Source organism: Oncorhynchus nerka, linkage group LG28 (assembly GCF_034236695.1).
Source record: "Oncorhynchus nerka isolate Pitt River linkage group LG28, Oner_Uvic_2.0, whole genome shotgun sequence".
Taxonomy (NCBI): domain Eukaryota; kingdom Metazoa; phylum Chordata; class Actinopteri; order Salmoniformes; family Salmonidae; genus Oncorhynchus; species Oncorhynchus nerka.
In genome coordinates, this window is record NC_088423.1 from 55,296,124 (window position 1) to 55,316,972 (window position 20,849).

At 44.4% G+C, this 20,849-nt stretch overlaps 1 protein-coding gene across 1 annotated transcript in view; it reads left to right on the top strand.

Annotated features, from left to right (window-relative positions):
- Window positions 1-9,697: 9,697 nt before the first annotated feature.
- LOC115102815 (MAM domain-containing glycosylphosphatidylinositol anchor protein 1-like) overlaps window positions 9,698-20,849 on the top strand; it is a 397,798-nt gene continuing 386,646 nt past the window's right edge. The window contains exon 1 of the mRNA XM_029623129.2: window positions 9,698-9,952. Coding sequence (XP_029478989.2) covers window positions 9,886-9,952 — 67 coding nt within the window. The 5' untranslated portion in view covers window positions 9,698-9,885. The remainder of the gene's footprint in view (window positions 9,953-20,849) is intronic.

Below are 20,849 nucleotides of genomic sequence, written 5' to 3' on the forward strand. Positions count from 1 at the left end.
CCGTGAATGTTTCTGAGTGGCCGAGTTACAGATTTGACTTAAATCTATTTGAAAATCTAATGCATGACCTGAAAATGTTTGTCTAGCAATGATCAGCAACCAGAGCTTGAAGAATTTTGAAAGGAATCATGGAAAATGTTGAACAATCCAGGATTAGAAAGCTCTTAGAGACTTATCCAGAAAGACACAGCTGTAATCGCTGCCAACGGTTCTTCTATAAAGTATTGACTGTGTGAATACTTATGCAAATGAGATATTTTTGTATTTGATTTTCAAAAAAACATGTTTCCCTTTGTCATTATGGGGTATTGTGTGTAGATTGCTTGGGAAAAAAATAATTTTGAATTCAGGCTGAAACACAACAAAAATGTGGAATAATTCAAGGGGTATGAATTCTTTCTGAAGGGACTGTATAACGTTGAATGGTCAATTATCATGGGCAAGTCATATTGACAAAGTCGTTGTGAAGATGGGGAGGGGTATGTCTGTTATAATACGACGTTCTGCCTTTTTGACCCAAAAATCAACTTTACTAGTTATTCAGGCTCTGGTCTTGTCCCATCTTGATTACTGTCCGGTAATATGGTCAGCAAAGAAAGACCTAGCAACACTGCAGTTGGCTCAAAACAGAGCAGCACACCTTGCCCTTAACTGCATATACAGAACTAACATCAACAACATGTAATGTCAGTCTTTCCTGGTTGAGGGTTGATGAGAGATTAACTGCTTCTTTTCTAGTTTTTATGATATTATTTGACAATAATTCCAGATTGTTGGCATAATCAAACAACATTCAGCTCAGACACCCATACATACCCTACAAGACATGCCACCAGGGGTCTATTCAGAGTCCACAAGTCCAAAACAAATTAACAGTAACATATAATATTATGTCCACATATAAAACCATACCACATAAAATTCCATAGTAACGTTGTAGGATCTGTTACCTAACATTGTACAAACTGTTCGCTGGGTCTGTGCTCCTTCAAAGAGGCTGTGTTTGATGATGCCTGCGGATCAGATCGATGTGCAACTGAACTACCCAATGACCGATGTCTAATGAGGAAGGGGGGGACATAAATTAGCCTTATAGTGCTGCTGGTGATTATGGATTTGGAAGTGTGTGTGTGTGTGTATGTGTGCATGTGTGTGTGTGTGGACGTGTTTAACTATTCTTGTGGGGACCAGAAGTCCCCACAAGAATAGTAAACAATGTTTTTTTTTACAAACTGGGGACATTTTGTTAGTCCCCACGAGGTCAAAGTTATTTCTAGGGGGTTTAGGGTTCAGGTTAGAATTAGTGTTATGGTTAGAATTATTTAAGGGTTAGGGTTAAGAGCTATGGTTATTTAGGGTTTTAAGGTTAGGTTTTTGGGTTAGGGTTAGGGTAAGAGTACGGGTTAGGGTTATGGTTAGGGAAAATACGATTTTGAATGGGACTGAATTGTGTGTACCCACAAGGTTAGCTGTACCAGACTGTGTGTGTATGTGCGCGTGTGTGTGTGTTTTCTATTTCAGCCAGCTAACCACTTTCCCTGTAATGTTATAAAACTTCATTGTGGAAACTGTAATATGTATGTGTACCAGTAATGATAGCATAGCCAACGGCCTAGTCTCTCTCTCCCTCTCTCTCTCTGTTAACACCATTCAGAGCCTTTTAGTCAATCTTATTAGTCTTGGAGAAAAAAGGGGATGAGAGGGGGAGGGGGTTGGAGAGACACAGACAGGCAGACAAAGTGCAACATTTTGATATTTGAGGAGAGAGAGAAAGAGAGTTCGAGAATTAATTAAACCAGAGTAAGAAAAATGGCCCACACAACTGTGCCTCATTCCTCTCAAGAATGAGAGGGAGACAAAACTCTCCCCTCTCCCACCCATCTTATCAGCATCAGTGTTGCCTCGCCTTAATGAGAATCAGTGTTGTTTTAAACATGAAATGGTTGCCGAAGACCCAGCGGGGAGGAATCAATAACAACCATTACCTCTCCTTTCTCTAATGATGCGGGAGCTGCCCCCCCCACACACACACACACCCTCCTTGTCTCAGCCCATTTCTCCGTATCCGATATTGGATGGCGAGGGAGGTTATGAATTATCGAATCCCGAGGGTATTCCATTGTGCCGCCAATTATCCGTTGAAAAATGGGCCCCCGTGTGTGTGTGTCAGGTCGGGGTGTGAGGGGTGGGCAGAGGTTTGAGGCTGCCCGGCTGTAGTCACACTCACAGACACGGAAACGGACACAAACTTGGACAGTGTGTGTCTAGTGTGTCTTTGAACACATGCCTGCAGGCGTACGTACATGTATACACAAACACACACACAGGTGGTAGAGGCTACCTGTTACCCAAGCTGAAATGACACCAGACCCACCTTCTGGAGGCAGTCAGCATCCCAAATGGGACCCTATTCCCTTCATAGTGCACTACTTTTGTGCCATTTGGGACACCGGCATACTGTTTCTGCCTGGGGTCTTTGGAGTTCTTTTTACTTGTTGTTGTACTTGTGCAATGTTTTAATTTCCAACTTCTACCACATCTACCAAGGAAGGAGCACTCAGAACGGCATATTCCAGGGCCTATAGGACCTCAGTCAACCTCACTGCAAAACACTGCTCTTTGTGTCCCTTACTTTATGTCTACCTTAACCACACACTAGCATGGCTAAACTTAACCTCAACCAAACCGCAAACCCCAACCCTAACCATTCGCTAGCATGCCTAAACTTAACCTTATGCTGACTACTAATCCTGTCTCTTAACCTAGCAAGCCTAAACGTAACCTTACCAAATTACCCCTAACCTTACCAACTCGCTTAAATGCCTAAACTTAACATTGCCCTAACTCCTAACCACTCTTCAGCATGCCTCAACCTAACCTATCGCACTTGCATGCAATACCAAACAACGTGGGCACACAGGATACTTTCCACACTCCCTGATCCGTCCAATCATCTTTCATCATCTCTTCTCCCATCTGCATGCGTCTATCCATTTACCTCCATAGGAAGCCCATTATCGGATTTAATCGTCTTTAAATGCGGTTATCTTCTCCACAGTGTCTCGCCGTCCATGTTAGCTGTGGAGAGAATCTGATTAGGCTAGGAATCATAGGCTGCGTCCCAAATGTCACCCTATTCCCTATATAGTGCACTAATTTTGACCATAGCCCTATAGGGAATAGGGTGTAATTTGGGATGCACCATATTCAATCACTGATGTAATTACATTGATGGTGGCATCCAGTAGGAAACTGGAGCAGAAACTTTAACCAAGCACCTTGTATCGCGTTACTGCCTGTAGGTAGACAGCTGATACAGCTGATAACAATCTGGCAACATTCTCCCCCTAACATCCTAATGGTTTTTTAAATGGTCTGAGGGAGACACGGAACAGGGGGTCTGTTCAGGAGGATGTAATGTTACAGAATGTTACAGAACATTCAGTTAAAAATGTATTGTGTAGAACAGACAGATACGATTGCCTATCAGATAGAATAGGGATTTGTGTAAGCTCTATCATTCTACTATGTGCAATATTTCACAACGTTGCTGATAGATGTGTAAATAAATTAAGCTGACACAATTCCCTATATTCTACTTGACAGACAATAGTATGTATTCTGCACAATACATGTCTATTTGAACTTTCTGTAATGTTGGACTGTCCTAAACATGTCTCTATTGTAACAGTGCCAGGGTGTGGGAGTGGAAAGTGTTTTAGTAATTAGGTGGGGTTGCTTATATTTGTTCTATTCCAAAAATGCGCCAGGGTTTGCCATTATCAACAGCGACCCCATGAGCAATTAGGGTTAAGTTCCTTGCTCAAGGGCACATCACCGGATTTTTCACCTTGGGGATACAAACTAGCGACCTGTCAGTTACTGGCCCAATGTGCACAAACTGCTAGGCTACCTGCCACCCTGCTGCATTTTGGCAACTTCTCCTGTGTAATTCCTTTTGAAGACACTTGTACCGGCGGTGAATCTCCGTTGTTTCTCCTTGTATTTGCTTAATTCCTTGTGTCCTCTTTCTTCTCAAAACACATTGGAGGGCAGATCAAAGGTTCCTTATCTCTGACCTTTTCCTCCAACGCATTTAGAGAAAAAGACAAGGAGAGGGGATGCAAGTAATTCAAGGTGATACAATTGAGATTCACCCCTAGTATGTATTATTTTCGGTACCCCTGTCACAAGACGGTACACCTGTCTTTGTGCTGGTCTCCACCCCCCTCCAGGTGTCGCCCATCCTCCCCATTATCGCCAGTGTATGTATTCCTGTGTTCCCTGTTTTTCTGTTGCCAGTTCGTTTTGTCCGTCAAGCCTACCAGCGTTTACCCCTTGCACCTGTCTTTTTCAATAGTTCCTGTTTTCTAGTTTTCACGGTTTTGACCATGAATGGATGCAGGGTTCATCTGTCCTTCTGCCTCCCCCGCCGGCGCAAGGGTTCTTCTTTGTGGAGAAGAAGGACAAAACCCTGTGCCCGTGCATCAACTAACGGGGTCTCAACGACATCATGGTGAAGGACCGCTACCCGCAACCACTCATCACCTCGGCCTTCGAGACGCTTTAGGGGGCCACCGTTTTCTCCAAGCTGGAACTATGGAATGCCTACCACCTGGTGCAGATACAGGAAGGGGACGAATGGAAGAGTGTCTTCAATACGGCCAGCGGTCACTACGAGTATCTGGTCATGCCATTTGGCCTTACCAACGCCCCTGCTGTGTTACAGGCTTTTGTTAATGATGTTCTCTGCAACATGTTGAACCGGTTCATCTTTGTCTACCTTAACGACATCCTCATCTTCTCCCGCTCCGCCCAAGGTTCTCCAATGCCTCCTGGAGAACCAGCTTATTGCGAAAGCGGAGAAGTGCGAATTCCATCGCTACACCATCCCCTTCCTGGGTTACATCATAGCTGCAGGGAGTGTACGGGATCCCGGGAAGGTGAGAGCGGTAGTGGATTGGCCCCAGCCTATATTCAGGGTGCAGCTGCACTGTTTCCTGGGATTTGCCAACTTTCATCGCAGCTCTATCCGGGGTTACAGCACCCTGGCTTATCCCCTGCCTGCACTCACCTCTCCCAAGGTTCCATTCACGTGGTCCCCAGCTGCTGAACGGGTGTTCCGGGATCTCAAACACTGTTTCACCACAGCTCCCATCTTGGTTCATCCTGACCCGTCCCGCCAGTTCCTGGTGGAGGCTGACGCTTTGGATGTCGGAGGGGGGCTGTCCTGTCACAGCGTTCTGCCCTGGACCTCAAGTTACATCCCTGCACCTTCTTCTCCCATTTCCTCAATGCCATGGAGAGGAACTATGATGTGGGGAATCGTGAGCATCTCGTGGTGAAGATGGCACTGGAGGAGTGAAGGCACTGCCTGGAGGGGGTAGATCATCCGTTCCTTGTGTGGACCGACCACAAGAACCTGGAATATCTCCACACCGCCAAGTGTCTCAATTCTAGGAAAGATAGATGGGCCCTACTTTTCACCCGGTTCAACTTCTCCCTCTCATACCGACCAGGATCCAAGAATGTCAATGCCCATGGCTACAACACCAGAATCTGAGACCATCCTTCCCACCTCGTGCCTGGCAACAGCACTCAGCTGGGGGATAGGGAAGGTTTGTAAGGCGCAGCATTCCCAGACAAAATCCGGGTCTGGATGTTTATTCCTGATGCTGTCCGCTCCTCGGACCTGGAGTAGGTCCTCTCCTCCAGGCTTGCCTGCCACCCGGGCTCCCGTTGGACCCTGGCCTTTGTGCGACAGCGCTTTTGGTGGTCTATCCTGATTCCTAACGTTTCTGTGTTTGTCGCCTCATGCACGGTCTGTGCACGGAACAAGACTCCTCGGCAAGCTCCGGCTGGTCTCCTTCAACCTCTGCCTGTTCCTCACTGTCCCTGGTCTCACATAGCCCTGGACTTTGTCACGAGTCTCCCCCATCTGATGGGAACACCACCATCCTGACATTAGTGGATCGGTTTTCCAAAGCCGCCCACTTCATTCCTCTCCCCAAGCTACCCTCTGCCAAAGAGATGGCCCAGCTCATGGTGCAGCACGTCTTCCGGATCCATGGACTCCCAGGAGACATGGTCTCCGACCGGAGTCCTCAGTTCTCGTCCCGGTTCTGGAAGGCATTCTGCACACTCATTGGGTCGTGGTCAGCCTGTCCTCCGTGTTCCAGCCCCAGTGCAACGGCCAGTCGGAGTGAGCCAACCAAGACTTGGAAACAACAATTTGCTGCCTGGTCTCTGCCAACCCCACCACCTGGAGCCAGCAACTAGTGTGGGTCGACTACGCCCGCAACAGGCTTCCTTAATCTGCCGTGGGTCTCTCACCCTTTGAGTGTTCCCTGGGCTGTCAGCCCCTGCTCTTCCTTGAGCAAGAGGAAGAGGTCGGCCTTCCTTCGGCCCTCTGTACACATCCCACTTTTCATGTGTCTAAAATCAAACCCATGTCTCACAGCCCTTTGTCTCCTGTTTCTAGACAGGGCTCATCCCAACAATAAGGCGCGGCACCGAGAGTATATTCCTACGCTCACACACACACACACTGAGCAGCACAACGTGTAGTGTGATGAACTGACTTAAGCCTCAATGATGCTCTCTTGGCAAGGCACGCCAAGTAAGCTGGCTGCCGACCAACAGGGAGGTAGACAGAGACAGAGAGAGATCATTTGGACTGGCTTTCGCAGTCTTTTTCAATAAAAAATCATTCAATTGTATGCTGACTATTTTTATTCAGAGATTATCGACTGTCAATGTTTTGTGGTATCCTGGATGAGATACTCCGTGTGCTGTGATACTTTTGCTCCAGTAATTAAGACAAACAATTACTATTCAAATGAACAGACTATTCCTTGTCTGTTCATTTTGTAAGTAGACCACATATTCATTTTTGGTCATCTATGAAAAGGATAGCATGAAACTTATAGGTGCCCTAAGGAAAATATCTTGATCTTATCTTCATGGCACGGCTCTCCTTTGAAAAACGCATTTAATATCTACAGGTTATTGCTTCACAGAGCTGGACATGTGTACGCAAATACTTGTCAACATTTGAAATATTTACCATTGTGTGTGTGTGCGTGTGTGAGAAAGAGAGAGATAGGGAGAGAGTGATTGAGAGAGAGAGAGAGAGAGATAGGGAGAGAGTGACTGAGAGAGAGAGATAGGGGGAGAGTGACTGAGAGAAAGAGAGAGATAGGGAGAGAGTGACTGAGAGAGAGAGAGAGGCATGCACACCAGTGAGACAGAAAGCAGCAGTTTAGCACGTGTCTGTGTTAGTGGACAGCATCTATGGTGCTGAAATGCACAGGCTGCGGGAGACAGGGAAGCACCTGAGGATATTCAGCGCTGCTGCAACCTACCTATGTGGTTCAAGCTGCTTCCTAACAAAAAGGAATAGGTTACATGTTTGAGTAGGTTACTATATGTTTTATTGACGAGTCAACAACAACATTTGAGATGCATCAACTGTCAATTCCGTTCTGAATCTATCTTTCTATCAATCCGGGGGGAGTTCACACCTCAAATAAAATTAGCTAAAATACGCCGCTTTGTGGCCACATTGAGTAGGACTAAAACGTCGGCTCCGTGCATAGAGAAACTGACGGAGACGGAGATGAGAAGGAGAGCTTGAGAGTACCGAGGAGGGATGGAAGAGAGCGGGAGAGAGAGAGAGACTGTGATTTTTCTTTCCTTTCTCGGCCTCTTTAAAAAAAATCTAATTGCCCCGTTGGGAGCCCGGGCCAGTATTCAGTAGGCAGGACCTTTTTGCAGCTGCACTGCCTATAATTGGCATTCCTCCACGAGTGGAACCACAGTCGCAAATTCGACCAAAACCACCCCAAAACAAATTACACCCCCCATCCATCCCTCTCGCTCAGGTCGACTCGTTAGTCTATCGCAAACGTCACTCATGTTGCGTGGGGCGGGAGAAGCGAACTTGGAGTTGAATTGACGTCCGACAGAGGGAGAGAGATAGGAGAGACACAGAGAGAGGCAGAAGATACACGAGCCTGTCTTTGACAACCTGTTCAGTGAGACGTGCGCATCTCAGCTGTGCCGCTTTTGGCCAAGGAGTCCATCACATCGTTCTCAGTCTGCGCACATACTTCCACTGGCAAACAGTAGGCTACTTGGAGACGCGAGGGGAGGAGCGGTGTAGTGTATGGAGAGTGGGACTTTATTTTGATAGCCTATAATTTCCAATAACCTACGCGGGACTGAACTGTTTAAAGAAATAAGAGGCGTAAGAAATAACGCCGAAAGGTAGAGAATCGGAGTGATTTCGGACTGCATGGGTTTATGAGGACTCCGCTTTGTGGATACAAGGAGCGGCTCGAGCCCCCTAAAGAATCCCAACGAATGCCTCCGTGCGTTAAAAGTTACCCGGTGAATTCTTATCACATTTCTACTCTCTTTTGAGAATTGGTATACATCGAAATTGGAACTAAGAAATTCTACGAACCCGGAATACTTAAGTGGGGATACCTACATTTACAACGAATTTATGGTAAGACATCTAAGGTGGTCTTGAAACGGAATTATCGCTGAGCCGCGTCGTAGACTTAGTTGCAAGACAGCCCACCCGCTGCTGCGCTGACTACACCTCTGAGTAAGGTAAATTAAATTCGACAATATTGCTGTCAGTGAACCCATTTACTGCGATGTTTTTCCAATATGCTTCACTTATGGACAGACACATTGACAGTAGGATACTGTCTTAAAAGTTTGATCCTGGATATATTATCTTCCTGCATGTTATAGCCTACGATTTGAATATGCTTGTATTTTAATCCCTAACTAGGCTAAGTAGACTATTCAAACGTGGGACGTGTGTAACCACCAGTTTATGTGGAAAGGTCGCCATCCTCAATGGGGTGAGGTCAGAGAGCGCGTGCAGACTTTAGTTGCTTTTGAGACACACAAGTTGCGCTAGATATAAACTAGTATACACTATGGCCTACTTTTCTAAAATAGATCATTGCATTTCCCATTTAGACATATTATGGGTCATCATGCAGACTAGGAAAGGCTCAATCAGTCGCCAATTTGAGTGACAAAGTGCATCAATCATTTTTATTGACTCGTTTACTACAACGTCCCTTTAATAGCCATTCGATTAAACCACAATACCACAATACCACATGTCAGTTAACGTGGTCGATTTGGCACAGTTGTCTATTGCTTATCACTCCATTTTTATCGCCTGTTGGGTGAGGAATGTAGCCTATTGGTAATCTTGGAAATGTTCAATTTTTTTTCCGAATGAATGCTACGGCTTTTGTCCACAGGTCCTGTGTGTGTGTGTGTGTGTGTGTGTGTGAGTGTGTGCGCGCGCGTGTGTACACCCACATGTGCTTAATATAGGCTATGCGGTGGTGATATGCAGGTAGGTGCATGACCCCAGCACTCAGGCCACCATTTGAAATATTGTTATGCTCGCTGCCCTTACCTGCCGGTTAGCAATTTCAGAAATAAACCGTAATTACTTTAGGCAATCCTATCAATCCCGAGAGGACAATGGCAGAGCTGTCCTGTAATCTTTTGATATCCAGAGTCCGCAACTGAATTTGCCGTAGTTTAACCCGGTTTGAGACAATGCATGCGATTCGAAATTACTTTAACCCACGAATTATTAGGATTGTATTATCTGTGGAAGGGAGTTGACACGATTCCCGGACAGAACAAACATATATTTGATAGACTCCCCACTTGTTCTCTCGTCTGGATTATAAACTAGCCTACTGGAGCCGTTACACGCCACAATCTACCGTGGCTCCTTTGATCTAGTCACGGTGCTCTCATGCCCTCTTCTTATTCACTCAAACCTGCTCTTCTCTCTCTCTCAGACTATTTCCAGGTTATGAGGGATCGAAGCTAAAGATGGAGCTTTTCTGGATTTTGTTATTTTATATCATCCACCCATACACACGAGGGCAAGGAGTTTACGGTAAGAGATACGAAAGTGTGTGTGTTTGTGTGTCCATTCAGTTTAATATGATGGTAATAAGTGGCGCAACTATTGAGTTATTGCACAGTGGACACAGTCCGGTTTGGTTAATATTTTCCCCTATTCATCATATGATCTTAATTGTCTTGTCCCAGTAGCCTACATGTCCTTTATCGGTGTCATTAGGCTATAATATTATTAAAATTAACAATGATAATAATTGGCCTAATGCATATCCACCTCTGGCTTGCTTGGCACATGCAAATGGTCTGTCATAAAAATCTTTTTCACATGAAAAGTTCATTGTAATGAGAAAAGGTAGGAGGCTTACTAAATCCTCGGTAATGTATATTAAATCACCAAGAAGAGCATGGCCTCGGGCGGATTCCTAGTAGGCTATTGCATAATTACCCTTTTGAAACCTACATAGTTATCATTGAACATACTACGGGAGCGGCACTGTACTGTCATATAGAGTAAACTGCCGATTAAAAAGACACACACTGCCTAAATAGGCTAATTAATAAGAATGAGGTCTGAAAACTCTTTTTTTAGTTCCACTCGCCTGGTAGATGTGTTGGCCGGAATTGAATTCGACAAGTGCCAAAGATCAACACCACATAGTTTCTCCTGTTCGTGACACACCAAGCCTCTAGGCTATATCAAGAAATTGGAATGAAAGAAATGATGAACATCGTATTTAAAGGCTACAGGAGCTTATAATGTGACATTCTGCTCCAGGGCAGCACATATGCACAGATGTGACTGTTGAAGAACTTAGACATTTAGCTGCGTTGTGTGTAAGGAGTGAGGACATAACTGGGATTTCAAAGGAACAGTCGAGAGGTATATTTTCGTTTGGTTGCCATTTACTCCACAATGCAAAAAAAGTTTGGGCAAAAAATAAATAAGGTTTCTCCTAGTGTGGAATGGTTGCTCTACCCTTGAATGGTGTTGAATCTCCAGCCGCTACAGCTGAACTGCTACAACTGTTTTGTTTACTTTAGGACCAAAGGATATTTTACTCTTGTGACAGGCACCACAGTATACCTTAGACCTTATAGGGGAATCGGCACTCTAGTTGAGAAAAGCATGTTTCTGCGTAACAGTATGACAGTATGACGAAGGAACGATTTGAAGCCAAGTAGATCATCGTCGGTGCAAATTGGACAGGTAGCCTATGCTCATTACATTACAATTATGTATAAACCAAGGAAAGCAGCTGCAATATTTAAAGCTCTCTGATCACACTTTTACCCTTTCCAGCTCTCCAAACAGGGGCACGACACACTCTAACTGTTAAATGTCAAACGCAGGGCGGCTATTTAATTAAAAATTATATATCTTAGTAAATATTTTCACTAGCCTTACTTTGAGAAACGGCCTGTCAATGGCGATGTGTCTGTCTACTTAGAGCGTTGGTCCAGTAACCGGAAGGTTGCTGAATCGAATCCCCGACCTGACAAGGTAAACATCTGTCATTCTGCTCCTGAGCAAGGCAATTAACCCACTGTTCCCTGGGCACCAAAGACGTGGATGTCGATTATGGCAGCCCCCCGCAACTCTCTGATTCAGAGGGGTGGGTTAAATGTGGAAGAAACATTTCTGTTGAATACATTCCGTTGGACAACTGACTAGGTACCCCCCTTACTTCTTGTGAAAGCCTAAATGTATAACATGCTTATGTTTTGCATTGCTAAGGTTATGCATTGTTCTGTTGACTGATGTAGTTTATAGTATTTGCTCAGTTGTCCCATGGGCCCTGTACAGTGTGGATTAGCAACATGGTTGCGTTCGAAGTAATAAGTATGACCTCAAACTAGTTAGAACTTTACGTATGGTCGGCTTGGCGTTGCGGATCCAAATGGGTTTGGTGAGCTCATCCTGAATAGATCGTTTTGAATTCCCCTTTTTTTTGCGGGCTATGTGAATGAATGCATATAGCACGCAATACAAATGACCTCCTAACGAACTAGGCCCATTAAAAAATGATCTTGCGCAAACCCACAAGTTTACAGGAGATGAGAGAGAGTCTAAAGTCAGTATTATTCTATTGCATTCTTGGTCATGATGATGATTCTTCGGTTTAGACTACGAGGAGGAAGGACCTTAGCCGTAATAATTCCCTGTGCAATCAGCAAACGCGTCTGGTCTCCTGCTGCCTCGGTTAAATATGTTACACAGGTGCTATGTTACACAGGTGCGATGTTACACAGGTGCGAGACGGAGAATTATGCAAGAACAGTAGAAAACGTCAGGAGATCTGCCGTGAGCTTGGCACACGACTGTGTATTGAGAAGCTTTAAAATGGCTTTTCCTGTTTTTGGAATGTTCTCACTTCCTATGGAGACCGATGCAACTCGCTGTCCGCTGGGAACCGAATGCCACAAGCACGCCTGCTGCTGATGCTACTGCTCCGAAAGCCCTTTTATGCCTATCATATTCGTTAGCCCTGTCATGAAGTAAATAAGTAAGCCCTTTCAGAAGCAGAACAGCCCACAGGGTTAGCCTATCTCCTGTTAATGTTGCCTGAGGCAGCTTATTGTCCAAGTAAAAAATAAAATACATTGTAGGCCTACATTCCCTGCCTGGACAGGACACAAGTGGATGTAGGCTTTTCTTTAGATACTGTAGCGGCTGACGCTACTGTTGCTATCTCACCTCGGACTCCCGTGATCCCTCGTTGCTTTACTGTTCATCGATTGTGCTGCTTTGCATTTCAACATTGTTGTCTGAAGCTTCCAACACTCACTCACTCTTCCTCATCCTCCACACTCAATCAAGAGTGGTGCTAACATGATAGAGACAGAGAGAAATAGAGAGAGCTTCTCTATTGAGGGGTCGTTATACAATCGAGGGATCAGCTATGCATCTCTACACCTAGGCCTAATGGTGTAATTCAGATTTGGGCAGGGTCGGGCTGACCCTATATCTGTGCCTGAAAAGGAAAAGTTCTACCCAGAGGATGGAGAGCATGGACACTCTTTCCTCACAACTGATGAGGTAATTTAAACAATGATTGGATTGTCATGAAGTGTCACTAGTTACACTAAGTAATGTTAATCATTTCTGTGCAACCAAACATACATTGTGCCATTGATTTCCATGTCAATGCGCAGGTTGGAATTCACTCTCTCTCACTCATGGAAGGCTATGTGGTATAGTTGTTGATACAAACACCACACTTTATCTACTATTGTATACATTAATTGAACTAATGGCATCTCTTACTTCGTTAAGGCCTAGAAGACCAAAGGTATTATGCCAGTGACCACCCAAATCTCCAGTGACTTTAACTCTTCTTCTTCCTCATCCTCCACACCTTTTTGTTTGTTTCTCTCTTTTATGTCTCTCACCGCCTCGTGCGTTTATTTTGGATGCTGAATATTGCCCTTTTTTAATAAGCATTCATAATTTATCCATGGCTGTGAGGCAGGGGATAGCAAAGGAGGGAGGGAGCGAGAGAGGAAGAGAGGTGGAGCACAGCTAGTGATTACAATCTTCTCACTTTTCTGCCCTCACTTTCTCTCTCTCTCTCTCAAACATTCATTCATTCACACACACACACACACACACACACACACACACACACACACACACACACACACACACACACACACACACACACACACACACACACACACACACACACACACACACACACACACACACACACACACACATTCTCTCACTCCCTCTCTCTCTCTCTATTGGTCTCTGCACGTCCATGCAGTATCAGGCTCTAAATAATAAAGCAAGGTGACATAGTCCACAATGAATGGACAACACCTGCTTACTTTCCATGACCAAACCACACTCTGTCTGAAGTTAACCTTGCAATTAAAATGCAAGGCCCAGAGGGTGTGTCCTGTGGTCTAGCAGTGGCCGTCCTGGCTGTAGTCACACATACTCCTCTTTCTACTGGAGACCGGGGTTCAATCCCCACTCCAACCCTTTGTACTGTTTCTCCCACCTACCTGTCTCCCCCTCTGTGAATTCTTTACTGTCTAAAATAAAGTGCAAAACAATATTTTATAATGAAACACATTCCATAATTGTTGAGAGATGACTATTTTGTCGCATTCAGTTTTATGAGAAGGCAGATTTTTCAAATATTTCCTTCAAGGCCCTACTGGGAGTTTGAATCGTATCAGGAATGTAAAATGGATTGTCAAATGAATGGCCACACATTACTGTACACGCACGCACACACACACTCACACACACAGAGTAAAATAGGCACCTCTGAACCTGTGTGTATTGTAAATACTTTCTTCACTGTCCTGATATTTTTAAACCTGACTTTACTCAGATTCTCACTCATAGGTTCTCACACCGACAATGACAATCTTCTCGATTTTCTGCTTGCTCGCACGCATGCACGCACACACACCCACACACTCTCACCCCACTCACACACGCACGCCGTGTTCTTAAAAACTCTGCTCCACTCTCGCCCCTCACCAGTCAATGTCGACCATTGTTGACTGACCTTTCCTTCTTTATTATTCTTTAATTAAAGTCCTTGAGAGTTAATTAGTTAGGTGACTTGCCATGAAAAAAAAATGTAAAAGAAAGAAAAGAAGAAAAAAAAGAGAACTGGTGCCTTATGGTGAAATTCACAGACCTGGGTTCAAACACTACTCAAAATCATGTAGAATACTTCAGCTAGACTTAATTGTGCTTGCCTGGCACAATTGAAAACAAATAGGCAGGGTTTGAACATTTTGCAACTATTCTGTCTGTCACTCCGCTCCAGGCAGACTAAAGCAAATGCAAAAGATTTCAAGTAGTAGTTGAACCAAGGTCTGGAAAAATCTGCCACCGCCATTAATTAAGAAACCACACATCTTTTGCCGCCACGTTTCACTTCCCTTTTCTATCCACCGGCTTTCCTTTTATTTACCGCTGTGAATGGAAGTATTATCCTGCCACTTACTCAATACGGCAGTATAAACTGTATTGAGTCCCCAAGCCCCATACAATGTCAGTCAGGAGCCATTTTCAGACAGAATAGAGGCCACAATGTCTTTCTTTTATGCTGGGAAAGAGTAGAAGAGAGTGGAGGAGAGAGAAGATGTTGACTGGGGACTTGGAAGGTTGAGAGCTGAGCTATTCTTTCTCAATCTATTTCCTCTATCTCTTTCTCCACTCAATCTCCATCTCTCTCCTCGTTTCTGGTCTATCTTCTCTCATTCTCCATCACCTCTATTTTTCTCTGATTCTCTATCTCCTATCTTTTTCTCTCTAACCTTTCTCATCTATCTACTTTCTCTCTCCCTCTCTCTCCTTTCATACTCTCTCAGTACCTCTCACTTTGTAATATCCTCCTATAGGCAGAATGAAGTGGAAAAGCACTATAGATGGAGAATTGATCTCACCCCTGAGATAGAGAAGAGAGTGAGACAGATATTCTGTGTTTGTGTGTGTGTGTGTCTCCTGCTCTTTCTCTCTGTGTGTGTGTGTCTGCCCTCCCCTCCTTCTCCAGTTCCATCTAGTTAGTGCCGCTCTGTTGTTGTTGTCAGGGGGTGGGAGGCTGGATAACAGCTCAGTGTTATTGGGCCTTCCTCTCCATTTGTGGCTCCCAGCAGGTGGCCTTCTCTCCTGCCCTCTCTCCTCTCTCTTACACATGTACACACATACACAGACACATAAGCATGCATGCACAGACACACACACACACACACACACACACACACACACACACACACACACACACACACACACACACACACACACACACACACACATACAAATCCTTGAGAGAGAAGGATAGTTCATTCACCATTTCCTCTCCTTTCCCCATGTCCTTGTTATTTATTTATGTATTTTGTATTTATTTATTATTTGATTTATTTCATAAAATTAAAAAAAACATACATTCCACACCTGAAGTGAAGCCGCTTCAATCAAATTCCCAAACCCCTCTGGCAGCCCCCCCCCCCTCCCCCACAGATGTTATGATTTTTCAGCCGTATAGAAACAGGCTACCTGGGGGCAATACCAGAATAGATGGTCTAATGATTATGTCTCTTCGCAGCAAAATCTGCAGAGCTGAGATGATTGTATGCCCCATATATTTAACATTTTGTTTGTGGCAAGAATTTTGTATGGTGCAGCTGTCAACATTAAGTTCCTCAAATGACAAACAAATTTGGGTCCTTAATATAAGGCAGACAGACAAGTTCCCTAACCCCCCCCCCCTCTGCTTGCCTCCTCCATTTCTGCGGTAGTGCCCCAAATCAATTGGTTGTAATCTTGTATTGAGCAAGCCCCATATATTTCCAATAGTTGCCTGTGAGACATAACTACCATTCCTTTACATAATATAATTAAAAAAAATAGACTTCTAAATATTTTTTTCTATATTGTTTTTTTATTTTCCTCAATCAGTATATTTGAGGTTAACCATAACATTTGTAATATCCTCCATCTTTTCTGGAGGATGAAATTGGAATTGTAACCAATGCCTGGCTTGTTTGAGAAAGGGAGATAGATACTTTGAACAAGGTTTGGGTTTCAATTAACCAAACCTGTGTAAGGGCAAAAAGTTCCTTTTTGAACAACAGATGAGCTTTTCTTAGTAATCTACTGGAGAACCAATTACTGTTTAAGTAAACATTTTGTATAAGTGAAGCTTTTAGTGAGAGGTTTAATATTGAATCATTTTAGCCCACCAAACTCATTCATTATAATATAGACAGGCACGTTTTATCTTGTCTGGCTTAGAGTTCCAGATAAGGCTAAAACATTTTTTCTCATATGATTTGAAAAACCAGTCATCTGGAGTAGGCATGAGATATGACTAAAGACTTAATCAGTGTAACTTTCCCATAAATAGACAGGTATTTACCACAGTTGCAGGATCTTTTCTGTTTTTTTTTCAAATTTTCTATTGAAATGTATTGTAGAGAGTTAATTTATATATGTTGTGACGTGAATATCAAGGATGTCTACTTCACCATCAGACCATTTTACTGTTATTTCATGGGGTTCCGGCAGTGTGGTTGGCTGGGTAGCTGGCTAAAGGTACACAGAAATTCTATTAACCTCAGGTCAGAGCCCAAGTCCCGATCCACTGGGGTTTACTGTAGCATCAACCCCTGGCCCGATGGGCATGTTGGCTAGCGGGGGCTAGCAACGTCGCAGCAGCCTGGGCCACCTCCCAACGGGACAGTTTATCCCCAATGCTTCCGCCAATTAACTTCCATGTCAGGGGTCGCCATCTCGAGGTGCACGTCCCACTAGGAAACTTGATGAAGTGAAGAGAGCTTTACATGGTTAGGGAGGGAGGGAAGGTGGGAGGAGGGTGGAGGGAGAGAGAGAAAGGCCCTGACAGCATCAGGAATGAAATGCTTAAACACAGTGCTGATGAGCTGCAGGATACCTTATTAAAACTATTCAACCTGGTTGTGGAGAGTGGCTGCTTCCTTGACATTTGGAACCAGCGGCTCATAACCCCCATATATATTAGAACCTAATAACTATAGGGGAATATGTGTCACCAGTAACATGGGGAAAATGTGTTGCTCTATTCTCAATGACCAAATACAGACCTTCCTCACACAACATAATGCTCTCAACAAAAAACGAATTAGCTTTCAGTCCAAACACAGAACAACAGACCACATACACACATTACACACACTAATAAACCAGCATGTTCATCAGAAAAGCAGAGGAAAAGTATTTTGTTGATTTTAAGAATGGTTTTTGATTCCATAATGAATTATGTTACAAAACTCTCCAAAGTGGCGTTGGGAGCAAAGTTTATGACGTCATACAAACTATTTACACGAACAACACATGTAGTATTAGACTGAACAATAATAAAGTAAAGTGAGACAAGGATGCAGTGTAAGTCCAACCTCGTTCAATGTCTACGTCAACAAACTAGCAGTGTTGCTGGACCGATCTGCAGCCCCTGGACTCACCCTCACAGAAGAGGAGGTCAGATTACTTCTCTATGCAGATGACCTTGTCTTACTGTCATCAACAGATCAAGGTCTACCCAGATGACATACTGTCACCAACAGATCAAGGTCTACCCAGATGACCTACTGTCACCAACAGAGCAAGGTCTACCCAGATGAACTTCTGCCACCAACAGATCAAGGTCTACCCAGATGACCTACTGCCACCAACAGATCAAGGTCTACCCAGAGGACCTACTGTCACCAGTAGGTCTACCCAGATGACCTACTGTCACCGACAGATCAAAGTCTACCCAGATGACCTACTGTCACCGACAGATCAAAGTCTACCCAGATGACCTACTGTCACCGACATATCAAGGTCTACCCAGATGACCTACTGTCACCGACAGATCAAGGTCTACCCAGATGACCTACTGTCCGCAACAGATTAAGGTCTACCCAGATGACCTACTGTCCCCAACAGATCAAGGTCTACCCAGGTGACCTACTGTCACCAACAGATCAAGGTCTACCCAGGTGACCTACTGTCCCCAACAGATCAAGATCTATCCAGATGACCTACTGTCACCAACAGATCAAGATCTACCCAGATGATCTGCTATCCCCAACATATCAAGGTCTACCCAGATGACCTACTGTCCCCAACAGATCAAGGTCTACCCAGATGACCTACTGTCACCAACAGATCAAGGTCTACCCAGATGACATACTGTCACCAACAGATCAAGGTCTACCCAGATGACCTACTGTCACCAACAGAGCAAGGTCTACCCAGATGACCTTCTGCCACCAACAGATCAAGGTCTACCCAGATGACCTTCTGCCACCAACAGATCAAGGTCTACCCAGATGACCTACTGCCACCAACAGATCAAGGTCTACCCAGATGACCTACTGTCACCAGTAGGTCTACCCAGATGACCTACTGTCACCGACAGATCAAAGTCTACCCAGATGACCTACTGTCACCGACATATCAAGGTCTACCCAGATGACCTACTGTCACCGACAGATCAAGGTCTACCCAGATGACCTACTGTCCGCAACAGATTAAGGTCTACCCAGATGACCTACTGTCCCCAACAGATCAAGGTCTACCCAGGTGACCTCCTGTGCCCAACAGATCAAGGTCTACCCAGATGACCTTGTCCTACTGTCACCAACAGAGCAAGGTCTACCCAGATGACCTACTGTCACCAACAGAGCAAGGTCTACCCAGATGACCTACTGTCACCAACAGATCAAGGTCTACCCAGATGACCTACTGTCACCGACAGATCAAAGTCTACCCAGATGACCTACTGTCACCAACAGATTAAGGTCTACCCAGGTGACCTACTGTCACCAACAGATCAAGGTCTACCCAGATGACCTACTGTCCCCAACAGATCAAGGTCTACCCAGGTGACCTACTGTCTCCAACAGATCAAGGTCTACCCAGATGACCTACTGTCCCCAACAGATCAAGATATAACCAGATGACCTACTGTCACCAACAGATCAAGGTCTACCCAGATGACCTACTGTCCCCAACAGATCAAGGTCTACCCAGATGACCTACTGTCCCCAACAGATCAAGGTCTACCCAGATGACCTACTGTCCCCAACAGATCAAGGTCTACCCAGATGACCTCCTGTCCCCAACAGATCAAGGTCTACCCAGGTGACCTACTGTCCCCAACAGATCAAGGTCTACCCAGGTGACCTACTGTCCCCAACAGATTAAGGTATACCCAGATGATCTTCTGTCCCCAACAGATCAAGGTCTAACCAGATGACCTTGTCCTACTGTCACCAACAGATCAAGGTCTACCCAGATGACCTTGTCCTACTGTCACCAACAGATCAAGGTCTACCCAGATTACCTACTGCCATCAACAGATCAAGGTCTACCCAGATGACCTACTGTCATCAACAGATCAAGGTCTAACCAGATGACCTACTGTCACCAACAGATCAAGGTCTACCCAGATGACCTTGTCCTACTGTCACCAACAGATCAAGGTCTACCCAGATTACCTACTGCCATCAACAGATCAAGGTCTACCCAGATGACCTACTGTCATCAACAGATCAAGGTCTAACCAGATGACCTACTGTCCCCAACAGATCAATGTCTAACCAGATGACCTACTGTCCCCAACAGATCAATGTCTACCCAGATGACCTACTGCCACCAAGAGATCAAGGTCTACCCAGGTGACCTTGTCCTACTGTCACCAACAGAGCAAGGTCTACAGGAACAACTTCACATTCTTTGGGAAGACAGCAATCAACTGGGCAATCAACATCAACTTTCAGAAAACTTTAGTCATGATTTTCCCAAAAAAGGCCAGGAATCAAAGCAACAGACACTCTTTCAAATGAGGAAATAACATGGTTGAAAATACCCAATGGTTTGGCAGTGAATGCACTAAAATTAAAATCCCGCAAAGCATTTTACTCCATGAAAATAAAAAAATCCTATCCAAAAATCCTAACCAAATCTAGTGCAAAATATTCAATTGTGTAATTTTACCAATTGCACTATATTTTTTGTGAGGTTTGGGGTCCAACCTGTAATTATTATAAGCATTGGGAGAAAACCCCAATAGAAAATCTGCATACCGAATTCTGCAGAATCATCCTAAATATCCAAAAGAAAGTACGAAATAATGCATGCAGATTGGATGAGTGGATGATTCCCTTTAGTTGTAAACATAAATAAAAGGACACTTAAACTTTGCCACCATTTGAAATTAAGACCCAAAACCTCCTTACAATTTAAATCACTGGATACCCAAGAGCTTAAACCTGATGTCAGCTGTTAAAAATATGAAATAACCTTATTATCCAAACATAGGGAAATCCATAAGATTGTTACAGAAATTAAAACCTATTTGACAAATTGGGAAAATGAAACAAATAGCACAATTAACAGAGACAGATCCTCAAACAAATACAGGCCCAGTGACCACCAA